The 26,528-nt window shown below is 44.3% G+C and overlaps 1 protein-coding gene across 3 annotated transcripts in view; it reads left to right on the top strand.

Annotated features, from left to right (window-relative positions):
* The window catches only part of hmmr (hyaluronan-mediated motility receptor (RHAMM)), a 56,297-nt gene extending 31,586 nt beyond the window's left edge, over nucleotides 1–24,711 (top strand). For 2 of the 3 annotated variants that reach the window (XM_072512667.1, XM_072512665.1), the window contains 9 exons: nucleotides 1,198–1,334; nucleotides 5,252–5,466; nucleotides 6,824–6,940; nucleotides 7,477–7,635; nucleotides 8,456–8,596; nucleotides 10,069–10,171; nucleotides 10,869–11,045; nucleotides 16,558–16,726; nucleotides 23,323–24,711. In XM_072512667.1, the coding sequence (XP_072368768.1) occupies nucleotides 1,198–1,334; nucleotides 5,252–5,466; nucleotides 6,824–6,940; nucleotides 7,477–7,635; nucleotides 8,456–8,596; nucleotides 10,069–10,171; nucleotides 10,869–11,045; nucleotides 16,558–16,726; nucleotides 23,323–23,342 (1,238 nt within the window). In that variant the 3' untranslated portion in view covers nucleotides 23,343–24,711. The remainder of the gene's footprint in view (nucleotides 1–1,197; nucleotides 1,335–5,251; nucleotides 5,467–6,823; nucleotides 6,941–7,476; nucleotides 7,636–8,455; nucleotides 8,597–10,068; nucleotides 10,172–10,868; nucleotides 11,046–16,557; nucleotides 16,727–23,322) is intronic. The other variant, XM_072512666.1, reaches the window with a different exon arrangement.
* Nucleotides 24,712–26,528: the final 1,817 nt, after the last annotated feature.

Here is a 26,528-nt window from a genome sequence, read left to right as displayed (position 1 = left end):
TCCGGTTTCCTCCCACAGTCCAAAGATGTGCGGGTTAGGTGAATTGGCCAATGATAAATTGCCCTTAATGTCCAAATTGCCCTTGGTGTTGGGTGGAGGTGTTGAGTTTGGGTAGGGTGCTCTTTCCAAGAGCTGGTGCAGACTCAATGGGCCGAATGGCCTCCTTCTGCACTGTAAATTCAATGATAATCTATGATTAATCTAGGACAAAGGTTCGGCACAACATCGTGGGCCGAAGGGCCTGTTCTGTGCTGTATTTTCTATGTTCTATGTCTATGTACAAGGATAGGGTTGTGGGTTCTGCTTCTGAGCAAATTTATAGTGGTGTCTTAGTGACTGCACAATGCCATTTGTCAATACTTGGAGATTTGATTGGGTTAATCCCAAATTTGTTTTTGGTGCATTGCAATGCACTGTCCACTGTGTCCAGTTGAAAGCTTTTTTACTCATTATTTCAAATGGCAAACAGTTTGTGGCAGTGGTGGGCAGCCTAAGGCCCATCAGGGTTCTGAGTGAGCCTACAAGACATTTTGATGACTGTTGCCCACGTGCAAAGTTATCACATTCTGCTGGTTTCTATCCACGTAGCTTTTTTTCCTCCTAGTATGACTCCAGTGATATTCATATAAAGCAAGGGCATATCATATGAAGTGAGGTGTGTGCTGATTGCGTGCAACATTGACTGCGAGAGCGGTGCGCTCCCTGCATCCAATCAAGCGTCAATATTTCTTTTGTTTTTACCATTTGAAGTTGATGGTTCTATTAATACATGAGTGATTAAACATTGTTTAAATGTATTAAATGTATTTGATCTTATTCAAGGGTCATAGTCAATAAAAATGTCCAATTTCAATCTTGCGGCCCACTGAGTTAGAGAACATTCGTGAGCCCACTCACTAGCATAGGTTGCCCATCTCAGGTTTATGGGTTTGCACTTGATAAAAAGTTTAAATTGTACCTCATTGTGAGTTTGTATCTTAAGAAGAGGGAGAGATTGTTTTAAAAAGGTTTTGCTCATTGTAGGTTAGTCTAAATAACTGGAACATTCATTCGCATTGCATATTAATGATAGGTACATTAGGGTTAGGGTACTGGGAGCGCAACCTGTTCTTCATCACAAGGGTGGGTGCAGTATGGTTATTGCCTAACTATAACCACATGGCAATTTTGCTGCAGTTAACCTTTCTTTTTCTATAGAAGGAGTAGAGGCAGAATGTAACAGGAAGGAGCAAAGTTTAACCAGGGAGTTGTCTGTAATAAAGGAAAAACTGAATCAAATGGAACAAGAACTGCAGGAAAAGCGAGATGAACTTTCCTCTGTCAAACAGGAGAAGGTAAAAGTTACGGAAAATGAGACTGGTTGCAATAACTATACAACAGTCTACACTTCCTTTCTAATGTATCTTATAATGCTTCATACGGAAACCCTGCACCCATAATTACTTTTACCGCCGTACAAGTGTTATTTTGGTTTTATATTTGTTCCACTATTACTCTGCAGATTGAAGGAAGGTTGGTGCCACTTGGATGAGAATAGAGGAACTTTAGTTGTTGTGTGATGTTGATTCCCATTTATTGCTATGGGGCAAGGTGCAGATCTCGGTGATGAGTACTATACCAGTTGAATGGACATCCTGTATCTCTGGAGGCATTCCTTGACTCTGAGTACTTCCTCATAGTTAACATAGAACATAGAAAAATACAGCACAGAACAGGCCCTTCGGCCCATGATGTTGTGCCGAACCTTTGTCCTAGATTAATCATAGATTATCATTGAATTTACAGTGCAGAAGGAGGCCATTCGGCCCTTTGAGTCTGCACCGGCTCTTGGAAAGAGCACCCTACCCAAACTCAACACCTCCACCCAACACCAAGGGCAATTTATCATGGCCAATCCACCTAACCTGCACATCTTTGGACTGTGGGAGGAAACTCGGAGCACCCGGAGGAAACCCATGCAGACACGGGGAGGATGTGCAGACTCCGCACGGACAGTGATCCAAGCCGGAATCGAACCTGGGACCCTGGAGCTGTGAAGCAATTGTGCTTTCCACAATGCTACCGTGCTGCCCTTAAGAACAAATAAATCTACATTATATCATTTTACCGTAATCCATGTACCTATCCAATAGCTGCTTGAAGGTCCCTAATGTTTCCGACTCAACTACTTCCACAGGCAGTGCATTCCATGCCCCCACCATCCACTGGGCAAAGAACCTACCTCTAACATCCCTCCCATATCCTCCACCTTTCACCGTAAATCTATGTCCCCCTGTCATGGTTTGTTCCACCCGGGGAAAAAGTCTCCGACCGTCCACTCTATCTATTCCCCTGACCATCTTAGAAACCTCCATGAAGTCGCCCCTCATCCTTCTCCGTTCCAATGAGAAAAGGCCTAGCACCCTCAACCTTTCCTCGTAACTTCTGCCCACTTTTCATCTGCCTGCATATTGTTGCTGATTTTTGCCTTCGTTCAATTGCTCTGTTTTATTACCTTTGCTCTCGAGTCGCCAGGTATCTTTATGATACCGCCACGAGATTCAAGTCCGAGTAATGATCAATAACTCAATACACCGATTAGTAAGGTTTAAATCAAAGCACATTTATTATACACAGTAATCGCTACTCATGCACAAATTCTACGTCCAAGCTACTTCTACAACTAACAGGCCTATATTTAACTTTGAACTGGCCCACCAGGTCAGGGAAACAAATGGCCTTTCGTTTGGGTTCTGAGCCTGCGGGATTCGAAGTTGGTACGGATTGGTAGCAAGGAGCGCCTATCTCGTAGCGAGCGTTTTGATAAAGAAAAAGGGGTAGCCGGCACATGGGAACACCATCACCTTCAAGTTCCCCTCCAAGCCACACACTATCTTGACTTGGAACGGTCTTGCTGTTCCTTCACTGGATCAAAATCCTGGAACACACTTTCTCATAGCAGGGTATGTGTACCTGCACCACATCCATAGAATCCCTATCGTGCAGAAGGAGGCCATTCAGCCCATAGAGTCTGCAACAACCCTCCAAAAGAATATTCTACCTCTGCCCACTCCCCCGCACATTGATGATGGCTAACCCACCACATCTTTGGACTGTAGGAAGCACCCGGAGCATGCAGACACGGAGAATGTACAAACTTCACACAAGACTGTCGGTCACCCAAGGCCGGAATCAAACCTGGGTTCCAGGTGCTGTGATGCAGCAGTGCTAACCACTGTGCCACCCACGACTGACCACCCTTTTCAATTATAATTGGGGAAGGATAATAAATGCTGGTCTTGCTAGTGATGCTGACATCCCATGATAAAATAGAAAAAATAACTGCTGTTCATCTGATTAGCACTGGAGATTTCATGGGCGGGATTCTCCCATCCCGCGGCAAAGTGTACATGCCGTCGCGTTTTACGACAGCGTGAACAGGCTGCTCTAGGTGTAATTCTGGCCCCAAAAGGGGCCAGCACAGCGCTGGAGCGGTTCATGCTGCTCCAGCTGCCAATCCTGGCCTGAACTGGGCGCCGTGGGATCCGCACATGCGCAGTCGCGCACATGGCACAGGGGCCAGCGTGTAGGAAAAGAGGCCGGGGGACAGGGGCCGGCCCGCCGATCGGTGGACGACGATTGCGGCCAGGCCGCATCGCCTCGCGCCCCCCCCTCCACAGGCCGCCACCCGACCCTTACACACACAGTTCCCGCAGAGTTCCCGCCGACTGCGAGCAGGTGTGGACGGCGCCAGCGGGACTCTGTGTTTTTACTGCGGCCACTCGGCCTATCCCGGGCCAAGAATCAGCGGATCGGCCGCGTAGAGCGGCCCGCGACCGGAGCCACACCAAACACGCCGGCACCGATTCTTCGTTCTCCGGAGAATCGCGTGCCGGCGGCGTGGGGATTCTCCGGCCAGCCCCATATGTCTGTAAAATGAACAATGGTTTAAAAGTGCAGCTGAATAAAAAATATTTGTTTCCCAGCAATTGTTTCAGAATATAAAATATTCTATCTTTTGGGTCTTGCTGTCGATTTTTTGACTTGCAAGTGTGATTTTCTCATTTCCTTAGTTGCTAAGTCACAGGAATTTTTTGCTTTTAATTTGGATCCACTTACTATTGTTATTGAAATGAAATGAAATGAAAATCGCTTATTGTCACAAGTAGCCTTCAAATGAAGTTACTATGAAAAGCCCCTAGTCGCCACATTCCGGCGCCTGTTCGGGGAGGCTGTTACGGGAATTGTACTGTGCTGCTGGCCTGCCTTGGTCTGCTTTCAAAGCCAACGATTTAGCCCTGTGCTAAACAGCCTCTACGGTGCACATTGGAAAAAATACATTCTTGTAACTTCATAGTCAGGTGTATGGCATTATTGTTGTTTTTTAAAATGTCATTTATGCCTCAGTTGGTAACACACTGGCTCAGAGTCCATGAGTTACAGCCCCGGTCTAGCATATTGAGCCTGTGCCTGGAATCTAGACCAGTGTTTTTCAAACTTTTTTCCCCGGGACCCAAGTTCCCCAACTGGCCGACCCTCGGGGCCCACACCACGTTCGCTTACCCAGTCTATCCTGAATCAAGGCAGTGTTTGGGGCACTAAAGTCTTCTTGCCCCAGGCAGGGGAGGAAAAAAATATTCCTGTTCTTAATCACTATCCAGTAAGCATTGAATTTATGTCAACATTGAGGGAGGACAGGATCAGATAGCATTAACTTGTGACTGGTAGTTTGGATGCTGCTGGCATAGATCCCACCAACGTGAACCTGCAGCACAAAGCAATAATTAGCTTTGGCCCAGAACCACCACCTTTTTAGGAAGAATAGGAAGATGTTATCTCCATTAGGATTAAGTAGCATTACAAAGTTTTTCTAGTGTAGAAGTAGGCTGTTCTACCACTAGGACCTTATCTGTTTATCCTCAAGATGAGCCTCCTCCAGTTCCTGAATGCCAGGATACTGGCATTGTGTGGCAGAGTGTTTAATGGTACTGATCTCGCAAAGGTTAGCTCAAGGTGATTATGGTGACCGGGTTGCATGGCATAGCTGCAGCTAACAGTGCCTTCAGTGCTGTGAAATTTATACCTGACGGGCTGTGGCTGCACAATCCTAGATCATATCTTCTAGATTTGGACAGTATGTCCAGCATGAAGCAACTGCTCAAAATAGCAGGGAAATATGATTTAACAGTTTCAATTAGTTAATTATACCTGTCTAATTTATGATTTGCTTTGTGTTTAAAAATGGATCTGACTTTTGTCCTTTGTTCTGCAGGAACTGTCTGACTCTTTACGCCAGGAGCTTGATGCCTTCCAAGAAGAAATGACCAAGGAAAAGCTTCTGTTGGAGGAGGAGCTGGAGGGTGCTCTCGATGAGCTGGAACAGTTGCAGCTGAAAGAGGTGGAGGCTGAGGAGTTGGCCAAACAGCTGGAGAAGGAAAACAAACTGAGAGCACGAGAGCTTGCTGGACTGCAGGGAGAGCTGGCTGAGTCAGTCTACTTGTGTTATCTCATTCTCCAGTGTTTGAGGGGAAATGTTGGGTCCGTAGTGAAACATGGAAATTAGCAACCCTTAAAGAATTGCATCTCCTAGTTGTTTCGTTGTTTGAAAACCGCTAAAACAAATATTCTGAGATTGGCCGTATCTCTCATATAGTGTTCCTTTTTTGTCCTAATCTAATCACTTGTCAACTGAATGTGATTTCAGTTCATTTTCTGTGTGGGTGTGGGATCTTTTCCCACTGTGGGGATTGGTCCTGATCATAGTATCTGCTATTTTGACAGCCTGCACAAGGTGAGGTTACCATTGTCGGGTTGGAGTACTTGAGACATAGCAACTGAATTGGGGTGTTTAATGTACTGCTGCAAATGCTAATATTTTAAGTGATGGGGAGTTGGATGGAGCTGTTAGCACAGAAATACCTGACAGACTGGTGGAGTTGATTTGCTGACTCTGGTTGGAGGCATTCCTGGAAGTTTGTCCGTGAGATATATTCTGAACACGTGATGTCTAACGTGACAGCATGTGACTTTTCTACAAATGTTTGGTTCCCTGAAGTTCAGAATCTTGGAGTTTTACATCAGCTGCTGAAATGTTTTTAAGAATCAGGGGCATCCATGAGCTGGATAAAGGGAAGCTATTCTCTCCACTTGTTCACGCCGTGTATCATCTCCATATTTATCTTTGTTACTCCACCCCATCTGTTGTCCTGTCTCAGGCTCTTTATTTTAGTGAGAAAATCCTGTGATGGAGCAGTGCAAGCATTTGGTTTCTGAGTTTTTCTTTTGATGCTATGCATGTTGGAAAAGTGAAATTCGTAACACAAGCTGTTTTTTAAAAATTGCTTTGCACTCGACTACACATCCAATATTATATACCATCAGTTTACATTTTATTAAAAAATTATCATTTGTGAAAGTCTGTGGTTTCAAGGTGCAGTTTGTATCAATTACAATGTAGGTCACTTGGTAGTAAATGCCACTTAGGGGTAGCTGTTTGTATAAGCTTTACTATACCTTTCAAAGTTCCCAGTTAAGGAATGAAGGAAGGAATGGTTTAAGTTTCTTTCCATCTATGTATCTGAAATGATGCAGATCAAATGTTTCCCCAAACTTTATATTGCACGGTTGTCATGATGATAGGGTCGCCTTTGTGATTTAAAAGTTAAAATACCTACAGTGAGCACTTGACAGTTTGTTGCCAGCATTAAAACATTCTAACTGTTTAGTATCCAAACTGCTCCAGTTTCCCCTGGTTGAAGTTTGAATATAGTAAAGAATTCCGTTGGCATAAACTCTTGGATTATTCAGAGTTAAGTGACGAGTTTGACTTTTTCTTTCAAAATAGGAAAAATGCTGAATTGGAGATGATGAATGAAAATCACAGCAAAATTATCAGTCAGCTACGTGAGGAGCAGAGTAAATCACTGAGACAGCTCGGAGACACTGAAGCAGAATTTGCAAGGTATAGGAGGAGTACATGCACAACCATATTATGCACAGGGCAGGATTCCGGGTAAACCATTTCGAGCAGAGATGAGACATTTCTTCACCCAAAGAGCCTGTGGAATTCATTTCCACAGAAGTTCCTGCTCTGAACAGATATGAGAGTTGCCTTCTTACTCCCTGCCTCCAACTGCTGCGGTTGTCAATAAAAACTAAGCACAAAAGAAATCAATCAATCTCCCTCCCCTCTCTCTCTCTCTCTCTCTCTCTCTCTCTCCCTTTTCCCCCTTTTCTCACTCTTTCTCCCTTTTTTGTGCGCGCTCGCGCTCTGGCATATCACCTCCTGTTGCTAAGCAATACCGTCTATTTATTTTTGCACAGCATGACCCCCTCTAAACACAACAGAATCCCAATTGGAATTGAAACCAACTACAAACACCTTTTGTCCAGCACAAATCTAACTATAGGTCCTTTCCAGGAACAAACATTAAATTAAACCCACATAAGATTGTACCTTGTTTTTAAGGTTTACTAACTTCTGTAATATTTGTTTAGCCACAAGCTGTCTGTAACTGCAAAGGTGGGATGCCTTCAGCAGAGCAACACTGCACTAGTGAAGGAAATTGCACTATTACAAGATCAAATCAAGGACAAACAGCAGCAGTTAGCAGAGATCCAGCTATCTAAAGAAAAAGTCAAAGAAGAATATGCAAGGTATACTGTTCAATATTGCCAACATAGTGTCTATTCAGTTTCCATTGATGAAATTGCTAGGAATTTAACATGTCGTGCACTAGAGACTTTTCACAGTATCTTCATTGAAGCCTACTTGTGCCAATAAGTTATTATTATTAGGTATTTATGTAATGGGCCCACCTATAACCTTCTAGTTTTTACACATTCCCACTGAGTCTAGTGTAACTTTTATGGCAGCGTAACATGAGTGGATATTATCCAAGAAATATTGCCATGGATTATGTTGCTTAGGGGCTGCTTGATCCATAAATGTCACTTGTGCATCCCACCCCATCCCTCTTTTTTTTGTACCTATGCTTCCAAAAAAACAAAATAGTTTGTCAACTAATCAAACCCCGCATTCAGCAGACATTCCTTGTGTGTTGCTGCACTATATATGTAATGTATTGGTAAGCTTTTGTTCTTTGTTTAAGTACGTGGATCAGTAATATAGCTGTTCATTTACACCAGGTAAATTGTCATGCAAATCTGGAATTAAGCGCTGACTCAACTGCATCAAAACTGTCTTTTGATTAGTTATGGTGAATGCAGTTTGCTGTTTAGTAAGCTCCAGATTGCGAATTGTTTTGCTAAACTAATGTAATACTAAAGAATTAAGTTAAAAGTTGGCATGTAAAACCTGCAACCTATTCCCAAGCAAAGACTTTCCATTTCACCTGCTTTAAAGAGCTAAAAGCCCATTTTCCAGTATAATGAGGTCCTCCTGGGTCAGTGCAGACATAACTTAAAGCGTCAATGCACATGAAATTCCTTTTTCTATTCTCCTTCTTCCACAAAGAATGCTGCTAGAAGCACAGACTAAGCTAGCTCAGAAGGAAGCTGAAGTTCGAAAGTTGGATGAAGCTTGTAGCCTGAGAGTAACCGAACTTCAAGCACTATTGGAAGAGAGCAAGACCTGTCAGGAGGTGGAAAAACAAAGGTACAAACATAATGTTCAATTGGTTTTGCAGTGTATGGTTGAGCCTCCTAAGGTTCCAAAGTAACTGGTGGACTGTATCTGCAGTCAATTCTGAGATTGTGATATTAATGATTTATGCGGTCTCTTCATATTGTGCAAGTTTGACCATTGTAATTGGGAGTTGGGTACCGTGGGTTATTCCACTTGCTCACTAGATTTTTTTAAAATTAAGGGAGCCTGAATGAAGAGGGAATTTGTGTAGTGCAAGATTCCAGGATTAAAAAGGATATGCTCAGACTGCTCTGGAGTGCCCCTGTGTTAATGGGAATGTTATTTAAAAAAAAAAAAAAAAATTAATTTAGAGTACCCAATTCTTTTTTTCAATTAAGGGGCAATTTGGCATGGCCAATCCACCTACCTTGCACATCTTTTGTGTTGTGGGGGCGAAACCCACGCAAACACGGGGAGAAGGTGCAAACTCCACAAGGACAGTGACCCAGAGCCAGGATCGAACTTGGGACCTCGGTGCCGTGAGGCAGCAGTGCTAACCACTGTGCCACCGTGCTGCCCTTGAGAGAAAATGTGAAGATGGCTTTGCTGTAAGACTTTGTACCAAATTGACTAGAATGACATGGGGCCAGAACATAGCCCAGCATTTCAGGAATGTTATCAGTCATAACTGCTTATTAATCAGTATTCAAGAATAGAAGTTCAGAAGGGCAGCACGGTGGCGCAGTGGATAGCACTGGGATTACGGCATTGAGGAACCGGGTTCGAATCCCGGCCCTGGGTCACTGACCGTGTGGAGTTTGCACATTCTCCCTGTGTCTACGTGCGTTTCACCCCGACAACCTAAAAGATGTGTCGGTCAGGTGGATTGGCTACGCTAAATTGCTCCTTAATTGGAAAAAAATAATAATTGGGTACTCTAAATTAATTTTTTTTTTTTAGTTCAGAAATTAGTATTATGGGTAAAAAAAAACACCCAAATAGTATGGATAGTTCCTAACTTAATGCTCTAACCAGTGGAATCAACTACCAATTTTGAATAGTACCTAACTTGGACTCCCTATATTTCTTTTGCTCCATAATCATCAAACTTCCATATTTGCAACTTCCCAACTGAGACTGCTGTTCTAATTGAGGAAATTGAATTTCAATCCTTGCTTGCTGTGTCTGTATGTTGCTTACAGACCTTGCAATGATTTAATGTACACCGCTCTAAACAAAGTATTTAAAAGTGATACATCCGTGCAAGCATTTGACTTGGTGTCAGTGTCTACCTCATTCGGCCTCTGAAAGGCTTCAGAAATTTCTCTACTTTAATTCACCGTGTAAATGGACAGCGTTGTATTCCTTTTGAGGGATATTCAGTGGTATTCTATTTTCTAAGTCATACTTCCTCTCAGTAATTGGTCTCCTTTGCTGCAATTGAGAAGGTTGGCTGAGAATACAAGTTTGTTTTCCTGTTTAAATTCTTGTTTCCGTTGCAGTCGCGCTGCTTTGGGTGCGAATCTGGTTACAGAGCTAAAAGCTGAAATGCGGAAATGGCAGGTGCTTTATGAAGAATTACACAACAAAGTTAAACCTTTCCAGGTATGACCTCTCCTCCAACATTAATTTCTGTGCTTTCAAGTTCATATTTTCTGGTTAGAATAAGGAAAGGTTAATGCCACTGGGAAGCACTTTTGAGACATTTATCATATTAATGGTGCTATATAAATACATGTTTCTGTTTGTAGACACACTCAGTTGAAGGCTCATGTGCATGAGCAATTCATGGGTTCATTTCAAGCATTGTTCAGGTCCTTTAGCTGCAGCTCTGATCGTCGGGTCCTGGGCTTCTGGTGTCCGCTCGCTAACGCTGAAGGGTTTGCAAAAAGCCCATCTCATCATGTTTTAACATTGAGTGTAGAAACAACACTTCCTTCTACTTTAACCTGGTAAATGTAAATGGGGTACTGGCTCCCACCAGGAAACTTTTATTCGAGAATGATCAAAGGATGAACTGTGCTAGGGGTGACTGGCAACATGCTATTTCCCTGGTAGTAAATGCCTGGTCCCTGCTACTGTCCATCTGAGAGATATAAATAGGCATTTGTGGTTTCATTCCAAACAACTTGTTTTGGGGTTCCAGCAAGCTGCGCTCTACCAATCGTTTTTTCTTCTTGCATATCTTGAGGTTTGTTAATTCGTCTGTGGTGGATTTGCTGCTCCTTTGCTTGGATTTAAGATTGTCAGTTTGCCAGATGTGAAATAGTTGGTCGACTTGATCTGTATTTTGTGTGAGTAGGAGCAACTTGACTCATTTGAAAAGGAAAAGAATTGCCTCCTCAATGAACATGGAGCTACCCAGGAAGAGCTGAATAAACTGAGTGAAGCTTACGTCAAACTACTTGGCCACCAAAACCAGAAGCAGAAGATTAAGCACGTAATGAAACTGAAGCAGGAAAATATGGAACTGAAGCAGGTAAGCATCCGTACCAGGTCAGTGACAAGAATTGCTCAAGCGTAAAGTGTCAAAGTAACCAGTCCTGAAGCTTTTTAGTGAACATTTTATTGAGTATCAAATATGAACAATAATATACATATTGCCCAATATATACACATGATGAAACTTTCCTCAACAATCAAATACTAACCTACCCCCTTTCTGGCCATCAGCCTTTGACGGCGGACACACAATACTTTTTTATTCTCTTGTGATGTCTGTCTACCTGGTCCGAAGCTGCTTCTCTAATTTCCTTCTGCATCATGAATTATATTAGAGAGTATTGATATTATACAGCTGTGTTCAATATGTTCTGGGTTAAAACTGCTCTACGTGTTCTGCATAATACAAGTTGCTATACTGAGTTGTCTGACAGAAATTGCCCATCAAAATAGCAAAGATTAGAGAGGGCAGAGGCAAACTGGTAGCGAAGCCAGAAAAGGTCATCGACTCATTTGAGGACTACACCAGAATCAACTAAGACCGCATTTTGATCCAACTGAAATGTCCACCAAGGCCCCATCTGCAACAACCACTGGCTCATGCCAGCCAGAATGGACGCCACCTTCAAAAAATGGAGAAGGGCGGGGCAGGGGTGGTGGGCGCACTGGCAGTTAGGGACTTCTGCACAGACAACTGACTGACAACGCTAGAAGAACTGACTGAGAAGTTCCAAATGACATGGGGAAACAAATTAAGATGCAAATAAATTTAAAAACCTCCTACGTAGGGAAATAAAGACATACCCATGGGGCTGCAACAATCGCTATTAGAGCACCTATTGGACGTGGACAAGCTAGGAAGGGGAAACTGCGCGGACCTGTATGGGCTACAAGGAAAGGCACGCTCTCAACTGGACGAGACAAGAAAAATGGGAGGAAGACCTAGGATATGAAATTTGGCAGGGTCTCTGGAGCGAAGCACTGCACAGGGTCAGCTCCACCTCCATTTGCGCAAGGCTAAGCCTAATGCAGCTGAAAGTGGAACACACAGCACACTTAATCAGAACCCAAAATAAGCAGCCTCTTCCTGGTGGAGGACAAGTGTGAACGGTGCCAGGGAGGACTGGCCGATCATGCCCATGTGTTCTGGGCATGCTGCAGACTTGTTGGTTCTGGACAGCCTCCTTCGAGGTGATGTCCAAGGTTGTGGGGAGGAAGATGGACCATGCCTGAAAGTGGCAGTCTTTGGGGTATAAGAACAGCCAGAACTCTTTGGGGAGGAGGGCAGACGCCCTAGCCTTTGCCTCCCTAATCGCTTGCCGGAGAATTCTACTCGGCTGGCGATCGGAAGCACCTCCAAATGGAGAAAATCTAATTTAACATCTGGGGTCAGAAGAAGGCTTCCACAAAACGTGGAGGCCATTCACCAACCTGTTCCAAGACCTGTTTGTAACCAGCAGCCAATAAGCTAGAGGCAGGGGGGATTCCACAGAAGAACCACAGACACAAACGGAAAGAGGATGAGGGGGGGGAAACTGAAAGAGGATGAGGTGGGCAGAAGGGGGGGGGGGGAGGAGGAGAGAGAAAACAAAGGGGACAGAACCCGCACGAGCAACAAAAGAGGCACAAAACCCCCACAAGCAATCTAACACAAGCAGCAAACATGGCACCGCGCTACCCCAACAGGTCCAGGCTTGATCCAACAGACAAAGACGTCACTAGATAGCAAGAAGGGTAGGTGGATCTGAAAGAAAGGGGGAGTTGGGATTAGGAAGCCAAGTCAAAGGTAGACACTTGTTAAAAATGTAACTGATATATCTCGTGACATGTGAGGATCCCTTTAAGAAAAGTATGTTTATCAAATAGCTGCAGTGATGTCATTGTGTGGGTGGAGCTGAGCTGTGTTTCTGGCTTTTTACTTTTGGCTTAAGCTGGAAGCTGTTTTTTTTTTTTGGCTCCGAGTTAGTTTCATTTTCAGTTGGGAGCTGCATTCAAACCAAAGAGACGTGTTCTCTCTCTCTCTCTGCTAAAGAATGTCTCCAGATCACTTGATGATTTCAGAGTAATACCTGTTTCTGTAAGGAATGCAATTAAGGATTATCTATAGAGTATTGTACCTGTGGGGATTGTGTTGGTAGTTGATAATGTGTGTTTATAAAAATGTTATCTGGATTCATAGAATAAACATTGTTTTTGTTTAAAAGTACTTTGGATCTCTGTTGCATCACACCTGTAAAGTGGGTGGGCCCTTGTGCTCCCCATAACCAAAATCTATTCATAGTTGTGGGTCAGGTGAACTCCATGATATACTTTGGTGTTCTCTAAACCCTTGCCCATAATAATAGTTTCTGTGCATGTTCACTTTCATCTTTGTTTTGTATAAAAAGTTGTTGATCCTGGTGAGACCCCTTTATTTGTCACCGTCCGACTGGGGTGCCCCCAAAATTGTCACAAACCCAGGTGAGGAGGGATGACTGGCTCTGTCTTTATTCAACACACCCTCTGCTGATAGCCACAAAGGTTTAATCTAGCAAGGTTCCCTTTCCCTTAGATACCTTGTTCAGATCCAGTAGCTACATTTTAAAAAGGCGCCAATTGAACCAAGCTTTCTTGAATTAAGGTACAGTAAGTTTATTAACAGCTCAGCACGGTGGCACAATGAAGCACTGCTGCCCCACGGCATTGGACCTGGGTTTGATCACAGCCCCGGGTCACACTCCGTGTGGAGTTTGCACATTCTCCCCATATTTGCGTGGGTTTCACCCCCGTAACCCAAAAAGATGCGCATGGTAGGTGAATTGACCATGCTAAATTCTCCCTTAATTGGAAAAAAAAAAGAATTGGGTACTCTAAATTTATTTTTAAGAAGTTTAACTAATAATTACCGAGAAATGGTAAAACACGTGCATCTATATTCATACGGATTCGAAGTAAGAGTGTTATGAAGTAAATATATATAACAAGTTAGATGGAACAGTCCTTGAGTTGCGAGGAGCAGGTGATGAGTGTTGCAGCCATTACAGATTGATTCCAGTAGAGATGCTGAAGTTAAACAGTTGATTATTCAATTCAGGTGTTCTGTGGTTTGGTGGGGAGATTTCATTTTTTATTTGAGCTGTGATCCGTTTTTGCTGGTTGATTTCAACAATAAAAGTATTTTTGGAAATGTTTTTTTTATTGAGTTTTCGTATTTTTATGTCCAACAAATTAGAAATTGTACATTATCAGAAAAAAACACGCTAAAACCAACACTTGTATTTAAAAGTGAGCATCTTCATAACAACAACTGTGGCTGTGGTCTCCCCCGCCCCAAATCGGCATTCATATTGTACATCCCCAATATGGCCGAGACACACATTTACAGGCATTTCTATACAACTTGGTTTGGGCCTAAACATGCCACCAGACCAGTCCCTTGCGGGACTTGAAGCAAGTTGGTGAACGGCTTCCATGTCCTTTGGAAGACACCTGATCTGCGGATGACAAATTTCATTTTCTCCAGCCTGAGAGTCGGAGAGAGTTTTAGATATTCCTGCAAAAGGTGACTCTTGTTGCAGGGGTCCAGCTTTGGTTACTGTACGACACTCCTTCAGAGTGGGAAACTGCTGATTTTTCTCAGCATGTACACAGCGCCATACGCAGGCCAGTAGCAAGCAGACTTCAAGAGGGCTGGAATACACTAGCCTCCTCTGGACAATTATACCCTGGGTTTTCGAGATAGGATGGCAAATATGTTTCTTTGTCTTTACAAAAGATGGTAAGGGTGCTATTAGAATTGCCTTGTCTGGAAAAACAGGGAGGGGTTCCATTGTCGCTTCGATGAACACCCTGCAGCCATTCTAGTCCGTCGCTAACTGCACATTCTCTACAATCTTGGTTTTGGTTTTTTTTGTCCATTTTTAAAATATGAATTTTGGGTCAACCAAGATGTTGCCTGGGATGGAACATTGAGAAGTGGTTGGATAGGCGTGGGTTGTTTTTGTTGGAGCAGAGAAGACTGAGGGGTGACCTGATTGAGGGGCATGGACAGGGTGGATGGGAAGAGGCTTGGTTGCAGGGTTAGTCACGAGGGGAGAGGAGTTCAAGGTGAGTGGCAGGGGGTTTAGGGGGAATGTGAGGAAAATCCTTTTTACACAGTGGGTGGTGACTATCTGGAATGCAATGTCTGGGAGGGCGGTAGAGGCGGGTTGCCTCGCATCCTTTAAAACGTACCTGGATGAGGACTTGACCCAGAGCCTTGAATGTTATGACGTGCCAAGTGCTGGCAAATGGGATTAGGTAGGTCAGGTGTTTTTCATGTGTGGTGTAGACTCGGACCAAAGGGCCTTTTCACTATTTTCTGTGATTCAGTGATTTTTAAAGTTCAATATTTCTGTGTATAATTCCATGTTTCCTCCCCCCCCTCTGTTACCATGACACCTTAAATAGGAAATCAAAACTGAAAACAATAGTCTGTGGTCTCAACAATTCCCTGTAGAATTGTAGCAAAATTTTCCTACCTACTTGCATTCGTGTTTACCATAAACAAGCTATTCCACTTACTTTCCGAATCACTTGCTGTACCAGCATACTAATCTTTTGTGCCAGAACATCTGGATCCCTCTGTACCTCCAGGTTCTGCAATTTCTCTCCATTTGATAATATGTTCTATTCTTCCTGCCAAAGTGAACACGTTCACATTTTCCTCCCAACTACCAAAGTGACCTATCTATATCCCTTTGCAGATTCGTGTCCTTTTCACAACTTTTTTTAACCTGGCAATTTTCCACACTTTATAGAACACCTTCACTCCACCTGCAACCATGACCAGCAACCCTCCTGTCACTTGCCATTTCAACTCCGCATTTTGCTCTCATGTCCTAGACCTGCCGTGTTCCAGTGATGCCCGACACAAACTGGAAGAACAAGACCTTGTCTTCCAATTGGGCCTATTACTGCCTTCTGGACTCCACATTGAGCTCAACAACTTTCGACCACAAACTTTCCCCTCTCTATTTTAAATCTCCCACCGCTTTTGTAGTTTGTCCATTGGCTTCCAGCTCCTTGGCCTGGCCCAGCACTGCCTCACCTCCTCCACCACGTGGCTATCTGTGGGGTGTTCAGTTGCTCCCATTTAACACTATTCTGCTGCCTCACCGTTTGCCACTATTGGCACTCTTCATCCCTTAATGGCCCCATTAACACACACACTCGCTTTGTCTTGGGTCAATGACAAATTTGTCAATATCTCCTTTGCCCCTGGTCTTCTATTCTGCCTCCCCTCCTCCACCCCTTTCCAACTCTATAATTCTGTACATTTTCTAATTGTCTTTTCAGTTCTGTAGGAGTCATTGAGACACTAAACAAATTCTCTTTCTCTCGTCCGATGCTGCCAGATTTGTTAAGTTTATTAAGCATTTCCTGTTTTTGTGTCAATTTTCCACATTGTTTGCTTTGTGGAATGGTATTTGTTGACTTGAATTTTGTATGAATCAGTATTTTTGTAATTGAGCAGTATTGGGATGTAACCATGGCAAGCAAATGTTTGATCTGACTCTTCTACCTGGTAGGAGCTGACAAAACTACGAGCCCAGCTATCCAAGGAGAAGCTAACTGAGCAGAAATATCAAGAGCAGCGTTGCAAAGTTCAAGGCATCAAGCGCTTTGATCCTGCTAAAGCTTTCAAACACTCTGTGAAAGAGAATATTGCTCCTATTCCCACAACACCATTGAGAGAAGGTAAACTTGGTTAAATTTAATTGCTTTGCTGGATTATGGGACGTTCAAATACGAGGTAATTATAGATACCTAATTAGGCCTATAGCTTTATACATTGCATTGGCACTCAGTACTGAGTACTGACTAATATTAATTCTAGGTATAGGAGGGGGGCCTTGGCCAGAAATCTTGCAGATCATTGGCTAAGATTGTTTTTTTTCATGGGAGGTGGGCATTGGCTCGTTCAGCACTTATTGCCCATCCCCAATTGCCCTTGAGAAGGTGGTGGTGAGCTGCCTTCTTGAACCATTGCAGTCCCATGTTGTGTAGGTACACCCACAGTGCTGTTAGGAAGGAAGTTCTGGGATTTTAACCCAGCGACATTGAAGGAACAGCAATGTAGTGCAAGTCAGGATGGTTAGTTGCTTGGAGGGGAGTGGCAGGTGGTGGTGTCCCTCGACCTAAATGGTAGTGGTTGGAGTTTGAAAGGTGGTGTTGAAGGGCTGTGGTTAGCTCCTGTAGAGTATATTGTCAATGGTACACAGGGCTGCAATTGTGTGCTTCAGTGGTGGAGGGAGTGAATGTTTGGTTGTAGTGCCAATCAAGCTGGCTGCTTTGTCCTGGATGGTGTCAAGCTTCTTGTGTTGCTGGAGCAGCACTCATCCAGGCAAGTGTGCTTTCTGGATGGTGGACAAGCTTTGGAGAGTCAAGAGGTGAGTTATTTGCTGCAAGATTCCTAGCCTACCTGCTTCTACGCAGTATTTGTATGACTGATCCAATTCAGGTAATTGAATGTCAAGGGCAATGGTTAGATTCCCTTTGTTGGAGATGGTTATTGCTTGGCACTGGGGCATGAATGTTACTTGCCACTTGTCAGCCTAAGTCTGGATATTGTCCAGTCTTCCTACATTTGGACATGGACTGCTTCAGTATCTGAGGAGTCGTGAATGGGGCTGAACATTGTGCACTCATCAGCTAACATCCCCACATTTGGCATTATGATGGACCAAAGGTCATTAATGAAGCAGGTTGGGCTTTGAACAGTACCCTGAGGGATTTGTGCATGATGCCCTGGAGCTCCGATGATTGACCTCCACAACCATTTCCCTTAGGATTTGGTCTGAATCCAACCAATGGAGTTTTACCCTGATTCCCAGTGACTCCAGTTTTACTTTGGCTCTTTGGTGCTACAATCAACCATATGCTGCCTTGATTTGAAAATAAGTCTTTTACCTCGCCTCTGGAGTAGAGCATTTTGTTTATGTTTGAACCAAGGCTACAATGAGGTCAGGAGCTGAGTGACCCTGGCGGAACCCAAATTATGCTTCAAGGAGTTGGTTATTGCTAAGCAAGTGACACTTAGCACTCTGATGACTCCTTCCATCGTTTTACTGATGATTGATGTTTAACTTTCTGGGTTGCTGTAGAGTAAAGGAGACCCGAGTTCTGCTCCTCCACCAAACACCATTATTTCTTTAATCCAACTTCACACGCAAATCTGAACCAACAAGTAGTGCCACCTGTAACCATCAGTGACTTCTGTTGGATAATTGACATCAAATTAGTATTTCATTGGAAGGTTTGTTAACCCATTCCTAACAATTACGAGTAGATATGGACCAAGTGCGGGCACCTGGGACTAGCTTAATGGTAAAAACTGGGCGGCATGGACTGGTTGGGCCGAAGGGCCTGTTTCCATGCTGTAAACTTCTATGATTCTATGAAGTGGTAGGTGGCTGGGTTGGATTTGTACTGCTTTCTATGTTCAGGACATAGCTGACCAATTTTCCACATTTCTGGCTAGATGCCAGTGTTTTAACTGCATTGGAACAATTTGGTTAGGGGTGTGGCAGGTTCTGGAGTATACATTTTCAATAGTATTCCCAGAATGTTGCTGAGGCCCATAGCCCTCACAGAATCCGGAGACTGGTGCTAAACCGAACTCCTCTATGCTGTCCACCAGTTGTGTACTTTTAGGGCAGATCTATTTTCCCCATGTGGGAGGAAGACTGATTTTTTGGGCCAAGGTTACTCTGATGCAACCTACCCCTTTTCTTAAGAAGAAAAATGTTATTCGATCATGGTTTATTGTTTAAAATGCTGCTGAAAGCCATTTGCTAGAGTGTTGGGGTAGATGGCGAAGAAGCTCTTCTGCATTGCGTGGATAAAGGCAGTTTCTACTTGCAGATAATTGGCTCCTTGTAGATCAAGACCAGAGTCACAGGACACCAGTCAGAAGCACGGTTTGTTTATAGTCACTCGGCATATTTATCTCAAGGATAGTGTACTGTACAGGAATTGAGAAATAACTAGTTATATTAATGTTTAAAAGATTTACGAACAAGGAGCAGGCGAGGCCATTCCGCCCAAGAGCTGCATTCATCAAATTTTGCCTCGTCTCCATTTTAAATGGTGACGCCTTATTTAATTTAAACAGTGACCCCTAGTTCTATATTCTCCTACAAGAGAAAAGATCGCCACATCCACCCCCTGAAGACCCCTCAGGCTCTGGTGTTTCAATCAAGTGACCTCTTACTCTTCTAAACTTCAATGGATACAAGCCTAGCCTGGCGAACCTCTTCTCATAAGGGTGGCACATTGGTTAGCACTGCTGCCTCGGCGACAGGGACCCGGTTTTGATTCCGACCTTGGGTGACTGTTCGGAGTTGGCATGTTCTCCCCGTGGGTTTCCTCCGTGTTGTCTGGTTTTCTCCCACACATGTGCAGGTTAGGTGGATTGGCCATTAAGGTTAGGTGGGGTGAGGGAGTGGGCCTGGGTAGGGTGCTCTTTCAGAGGGCCGGTGCAGACTCGATGGGCCGAATGGCCTCCTGCACTGTAGGTATTCTATGATATGACCCAACCATTCTAGTATTAGTCTGGTAAACCTTTGAACTTCTTCCAATACATTTCCGTATTTCCTTAAATAAGGTGACCAATACTGTACACAGTATTACAAATAGGGGTTGATTAGCTCAGTTGGCTGGATTGTGATACAGAGCGACGTCAATAGCACGGGTTAAATTCCTGTATCATGAGGTGTGGTGATCCTCAGGTTAAATCACCACCAGTCAACTCTCAATAGAGCGGCCTATGGTCCTTGGACTATAAACAGCATACATACTTACTCCAAATGTGGTCTCATTCGTGCCCTGTACAACTGAAGCATAACCTCTACTTTTGTGTTCAATTCCCCTCAACAATATTTGCCCCTCCCACACTGTCACAAATCTTCCACCCCTAAACAACTGACTCATCTTTGACTTTGTCAGGTGCGCCCTGTGCACTACCTTTAGCTATATCAACCCCAGTGTCGAACACTAGGTTCAAAGTATCATATCATAGAATTTACAGTGCAGAAGGAGGCCATTCGGCCCATCGAGTCTGCACCGGCTCTTGGAAAGAGCACCCTACCCAAGGTCAACACCTCCGCCCTATCCCCATAACCCAGTAACCCCACCCAACACTAAGGGCAATTTTGGACACTAAGGGCAATTTATCATGGCCAATCCACCTAACCCGCACATCTTTGGACTGTGGGAGGAAACCGGAGCACCCGGAGGAAACCCACGCGCACACGGGGAGGATGTGCAGACTCCGCACAGACAGTGACCCAAGCCGGAATCGAACCTGGGACCCTAATTGAGGCATTCACCCTTCGCAGCACCTCACACTGCAGTCCCTCCTCCAGTGCCATCCTCCTCCAGTACCATCCCCAACTCCTCTTGCCATTTGGCCTTAACTCCTTCCAGACATGCCCTATCCTCCCATAAATCGCCAAGCTGACCCTGCCCCCCAACCTCATCACCAACACTCCCTCCAGCAATCCGAAGGGTGGTGCTAATGAAAAGATGGGACAGACTTTTCACAAATTCCCGCACCTATATGTACCTGAAACCCTTGCCTTGCCACACCCCATATGTACCTGAAACCCTTGCCTCGTCACACCCCAAACTTTGCCCCCAACACCTCCAGACTTGCAACTGCCCTTCTAGGACAGATCTTTATTTCCACCACTCCTCTTTCCTCCCATCCCCGAAACCTTGCATCTATCCTCCCAGGCTCAAAACCCATGGTTCCCTCTAATCGGCATCAACTTCAAACCACCCCCAAAGTGCTGCTGAAACTGCCTATTTTCAGCGTGACCACTGCCACTGGACTCTCCAAATACCTCCCTGGTTCAAACTGAAGCGGCGCCTTTGCTAATGCCTGCAGCCCTGGCCCTTACAAAACCTGCCTCCATCTTCACCCACAAAGTCTCCATCTCCCGGCTCCAGCCTTGCACCTTCTCGGATGTTCACTGCCCGGTAATAGTATGACAAATTCGCAAGGGCCAAGCCCCCCAACTGTCACCCTTTCTGGAGCACCGTCCTCCTAATCCTTACTACCTTACCTGTTCACACTAACAAATAAAATCAGCCCCTCCATCACCATTAGAAATTTTGGCAAAAAGACTGGCAGGCACTGAAACAAGAATTAAAAACTGCAGCAGCAGTCCCGAAAGACATGCTGTTGGATAATTTGGGCATTCTGAATTTTCCGTGTGCCCAAACAGGTGCTGGAGTGTGGTGACTAGGGGCTTTTCACTAACTTCATTGCAGTGTTAATGTAAGTCTACTTTGACAGTAAAGATTATTATTATTGTCTTAACAGCCTGCACCCAGCGTGCCAACAATAGGGGAAGGCTATCCCACCTCAGAAAATCCACTGTAACCCTACCCACCAAATGCGTGAAGTTCCATTTACGGAGCCAAGCCCAGTCACGAGCCATTAGTATTCCAGATGCCTAAAGTGGGTTGTTGCGATCCGAAATGGCAACCCCCCCCCCCCCCCCCCCCCCCCCCCCAACTCTCTCAACCACCTCCACTCTCTCCCCCGGAGAAGGTACCACAAAACACTCCCTTTTTCCCAAATTTAACTTGTAGCCTGAAAACGGCTCAAATATCCTAAGCCCCCTCCATTTATCCGAGCACCTCAGCGCAATGACCAAGGGCTCCATAAACAAGCGCGAACAGAGGCAGGGACAAGGGCCATCCCTGCCTCATTCCCCAGTGCAGAGGAATTCATCTCGTTTGTACGCACCCTCAGGACCTTGTACACCAGTTTCGCCCAATCTCAAACTCACCCCGCAAACAAATTGCTCCACCTCACATGATCAAGCGTCTCTACATCCAATGCTACTGCCACCTCCCCTTCTACCGGAGAAAGCACCATATTCAACCGATGCCTCACATCAGACTGTCCTGCCCTCATGAACCCAGTCTGCTCGTCCCCAATCACCTTAGAGAGGGACCTCTCCCACCTAAGCGCCAACACCTTTGTCAGAATCTTGGCATCCACATTCCATAACTATATTGGCCTGTTTGACCCACGTTCTACTGGGTCCTTATCCTTTTTCAGCAGCAGTGTAATAGATGCCAGTTCCATAGTCTCCGGCAATAACCCCTGATACCACATCCTCGAACATCTCCACCGCCAGCGATGCCAACTTATTCAGAAATCTCTTGTAAAACTACTGGGAAGCCATCGGTCCCGGTGCCTTACCCGTCCACATCTTATCTATCGCCATCTGCACTTCCACCTACCACAGGCTCCTCCAACCCTGCCCTCTCCTCCCCTCCCACCTCAGGATGCTCCCAACTCCTCAGAAACTCCCTCATGTCTGACTCATCCTCAGAAGGCTCTGACTTGTACAGATTCTTATAAAACTCTTCCAACACCTTATTCACCTGCTCTGGCGCCACCACCAGCTCCCCTTTCCTGTACTGGGCTCTATCATGCTCGCTCTCTTGAACGTGATAACCTCACTCCTCATTACTGCTTTCAACACTTTCCACACCACTGACGGTGATACTTCTCCATTCCTATTAAACCCTACATAGTCCTCAATCACCCTTCCCATTTTGCTGCAAAAGTTCGGGTCCGCCAACAACATCACGTCCAACCTCCAGGCAGGCCTCTGCCGCCCCTTTTCCACCCCCACCCCCTTTTTTATAATCCCTGTTGTTTTACTGTTCGATTTGTATGCTATCACTTCCTGGAGGAATAAGGTGGAGCTTGATGAATGAAGAGTTTTGAGTGAAGGCAGCAATAAACCTTTTTTACTTATTAACCTCTATGCTCTCTAATGGTCTTCTGACCAATTTAGTGTCTGATTCAGTGATATTCCCTGACTCCTTATTCCACAATTCTGACTTTAAGGAGATGTGGTCAAACTCGCCTTAATGTTAGTGGTAGTATTTGTGTTCTTTGCAGTGAGTGTAAGCTAACCTATCATCAGCCTGCTCATGGGCCCTTGCAGCTGGGTTCCAAATGAACAGGTCATGTGCCGGGCAACATGTTGCCTGAGAGCAGATAGGCATTAATATACTTGTTGTACCTTCCATAAAGATTCATATATGGCTGAATGTTTTCTATCCAAATGATGGATTGCATTGCATTTTGAACAGTTCTGAATTTTAGTTGAATTTCATTCTTAATGAAATGATGTGGAGTTTCTGGTCTGGAAAATTGTCACCAATACACTTTATTAGTCCCATCTGCTTGTTGTAAGACTTCATGGATCAATATTTGCTGCAACATTTTCTGTATGATTCTTTTTTTTTTTTTTTTTTTACAGGGAACACAAACTTACTTTAAGCTCCGAGCTCTGCGGACCTGAGGTCTGATTCCACCTCCAGGCATTTTGAGTGGAATGAGATTCTGATGATGTTACTCCGGATCAAATGACTTTAATGTTCAATTGGTATGAATTGTGGAGATAATCATCATACCACAGAAATGGATCGCTGTAAACCATCTTGCTTCATTGAGTTGTTTCCGCTACTACTTTTTTGTTGTTTTAATAGGTATTTGTAAATAAATTCCTCTACAGATGATTATGTCAATTAATTTTATGAATGTTCCTTTATCCTTGCAATCCTATTTGTGAGCAATGAATTGTAAATAATTCTGTGGGATTTTCTGATCAGGTGGCAGTTAATATCTGGGAGATTCAACAGTTCTGCTTTCGCAAACTTTTAAGACATGTGCAAACAGCAGGACTGTTAACAGATAACTGATCTCAATCTATTACTGTAATCCTATACTTTGTTTGTCTGTCCTTGCGCATGGGTGATTTCACTTAAAATAAGATGGTTCCTTTACAAAGGATAGTATTGTTACGAAACAACACAAAGTATCATAATGTGTTTTGGGATCATGTGTACATGTGTGATTAAACACATTAGAAGTTGGGTTGGAGTCAGGATCATTGTTTCAGACTGGATTAAAACTAGGACCATCGACAGGACCCATTGACAACTTAATATATTCCCTAACTCTTTGGAAGTTGAGCGACTGAGGATCGACATAGTCCAAGAGCAAACTTGGCTTATTGATGCCCTGCGTTGATGGGTAAAAATCAGGAACGAATAGCAAGCCTTTGGGAGGAAGATGCTGGTCCATGGTTTTAAAATTCTTTCTACAGTATCTCTACTCAAGTGAAATTCAATATTTCAATAAATGGTCCATTTGCTTTGGGGCATACACTGAGGCGGAGAGACTTATTGCAGATACGCAATGTTTGTTCTGAGTGTAATACTCAGTCTTTTGATGTGCTTTTTAACTCTGGAAGTCAAGTTGTTAGTGGGGTGCAGTCGATGGTCTTGGTTTAATAGTAGCTTGGAGCCGACCTTCAGTCATTGTATAATATGACAGGAACAAGACCTGACCCTTGCTGCCTAATATGGATTTTTTTCTTGCAGGGCTTGCACTTTAAATTGTTGCACCTTTTGGTGTAATCAAAGTGATATATGTAACATTTTAAACGATCGTCTTTGGGTAGTGAATGGTCAGAATGGCGCTCATGTATGTATAAAATATTAGACATGGGAATAAAGTTGGACTCCATTCAGTTTGCAGGATCTCTGTTCTGTCAAACTTCCTGCTGGAGTGGATGAACACTAGTTTTACACAGATTAAGCAGTAACTATCTAAATTTTGTAATTAATAAATACACAGTTCCTAAGTTTTAGCGGTGATTTGACTTTATTCACATCTAGCAATTTTACTTTTGTTTATGGGTATTGGGTCTTGGGTCTTGGTGCATTTGGGAAAGTTGGATGACCAACCATTGTACTGGAGTACAAGTGAAAGGAATGGAAAGAGAAGGGGACAGCGGAGAAGTTGCAATCTTTTCAGTATCTGATTCTTTCAAAGACTCCACGGGATAAAATGGGCCATAATCAACAGAATTGGTTATTTATAAGTCCAGGAACTGCGGCCACCCTTGTTGACACGGGGACAGAAACCCAGAAGTTTGTTTCTTCAGAAGATCATCCTTTCGACAGCTTTGCTCCATTGATGGAGCTTTCATCTGTCACTCTGTAGTGGTTTTCACCCCTACTCCAGGAATAAAGTTTTGTGATGAACCAAGATCTCACTTTTTTAAAATGAAATATATACTCATTGCTATTTCTAAATTTTAAAACTGAACCTTGGATGAACACTGCTTAAAATCTGTGTGTGACCCTAACAAAGTGAACCACCTCATCATGACCAAAAAGTCACTGGGAACTGCCCAGCCCAATTTCTAAGAGTGCTATTTCATAGAATTTACAGTGTCGCAGGGGTCCATTCGGCCCATCGAGTCTGCACCGGCTCTTGGAAAGCGCAACCTACCCAAGGTCAACACCTCCACCCTATCCCAGTAACCCCACCCAACACGAAGGGCAATTTTGGACCCCAAGGGCAATTTATCATGGCCAATCCACCTAACCTGCACATCTTTGGACTGTGGGAGGAAACCCACGCACACACTGGGAGGATGTGCAGACTCCGCACAGACAGTGACCCAAGCCGGAATCGGACCTGGGACCCTGGAGCTGTGAAGCAATTGTGCTATCCACAATGCCACCGTGCTGCCCCCTCCACCAATGTGGTTTGCGTTTGATAATCGATCTTACCAGCGGGGTAGATACTCTGCTAAGACGAGCATTCCTATCAACTTCTAATGACTGGGACGTTTAGCAGTCTTAGAGACCCAGATGTTAGAAGCACATCCTTTGAGGTCCTGGCTGGTAGAACTGTATAGCTCGGTCTGCTCACCTGACTGACAACCACACAGAAACAGAAAGTAGCAGGAAGAAGCCATTCGGCCCTTCGAGCCTGCTCCACCATTCATTATGATCATGGCTGATTGTTAAGTTCAATACTCTGACCCCACCCCCCCCAATCCATCCATCCCTTTAGCCCCAAGAGCTATAGCTAATTCCTTGTGGAAATTACACCATGTTTTGACCTCAACTACTTTCTGTGGTAGTGAATTCCACAGATTCGCCACTCTTTGGGTGAAGAAATTTCTCACCTCAATCCTAAAAGGTTTACCCCTTATCCTCAAACTATCACCCCTAGTTCTGGACTCTCCCACCATTGGAACAGTCTTTCTGAACCTACCCTGTCTAATCCTGTTAGAATTTTGTAAGTTTCTATGAGATTCCCCCTCTCTCCTAAACTCCAATAAATATAACCCTAACCGGTTCAGTTCTCCTCATGACAGTCCTGCCATCCCAGCAATCAGACTGGGAAACCTCCGCTGCACTCCCTCCACAGCAAGAACATCCTTCCTCAGATGAGGAGACCAAAACTGCGCACACTACTCCAGGTGTGGCCTCACGAATGCCCTATACAATTGCAGTAAAACGTCTCTATTCCTATACTCAAATCCACTCTCTATGAAAGTCAACATACATTTGCCTTCTTTACTGCCTGCGTGCTTACTTTCAGTGACTCCGGGGCAGCACGGCGGTGCAGTGGTTAGCACTGCTGCCTCACGGCGCTGAGATC

The sequence above is a fragment of the Scyliorhinus torazame genome, chromosome 7 (genome assembly GCF_047496885.1).
Source record: "Scyliorhinus torazame isolate Kashiwa2021f chromosome 7, sScyTor2.1, whole genome shotgun sequence".
NCBI classification, from domain to species: domain Eukaryota; kingdom Metazoa; phylum Chordata; class Chondrichthyes; order Carcharhiniformes; family Scyliorhinidae; genus Scyliorhinus; species Scyliorhinus torazame.
Note: the sequence above shows the minus strand (reverse complement) of the source record. Positions and strands in the feature narration are given on the sequence as shown.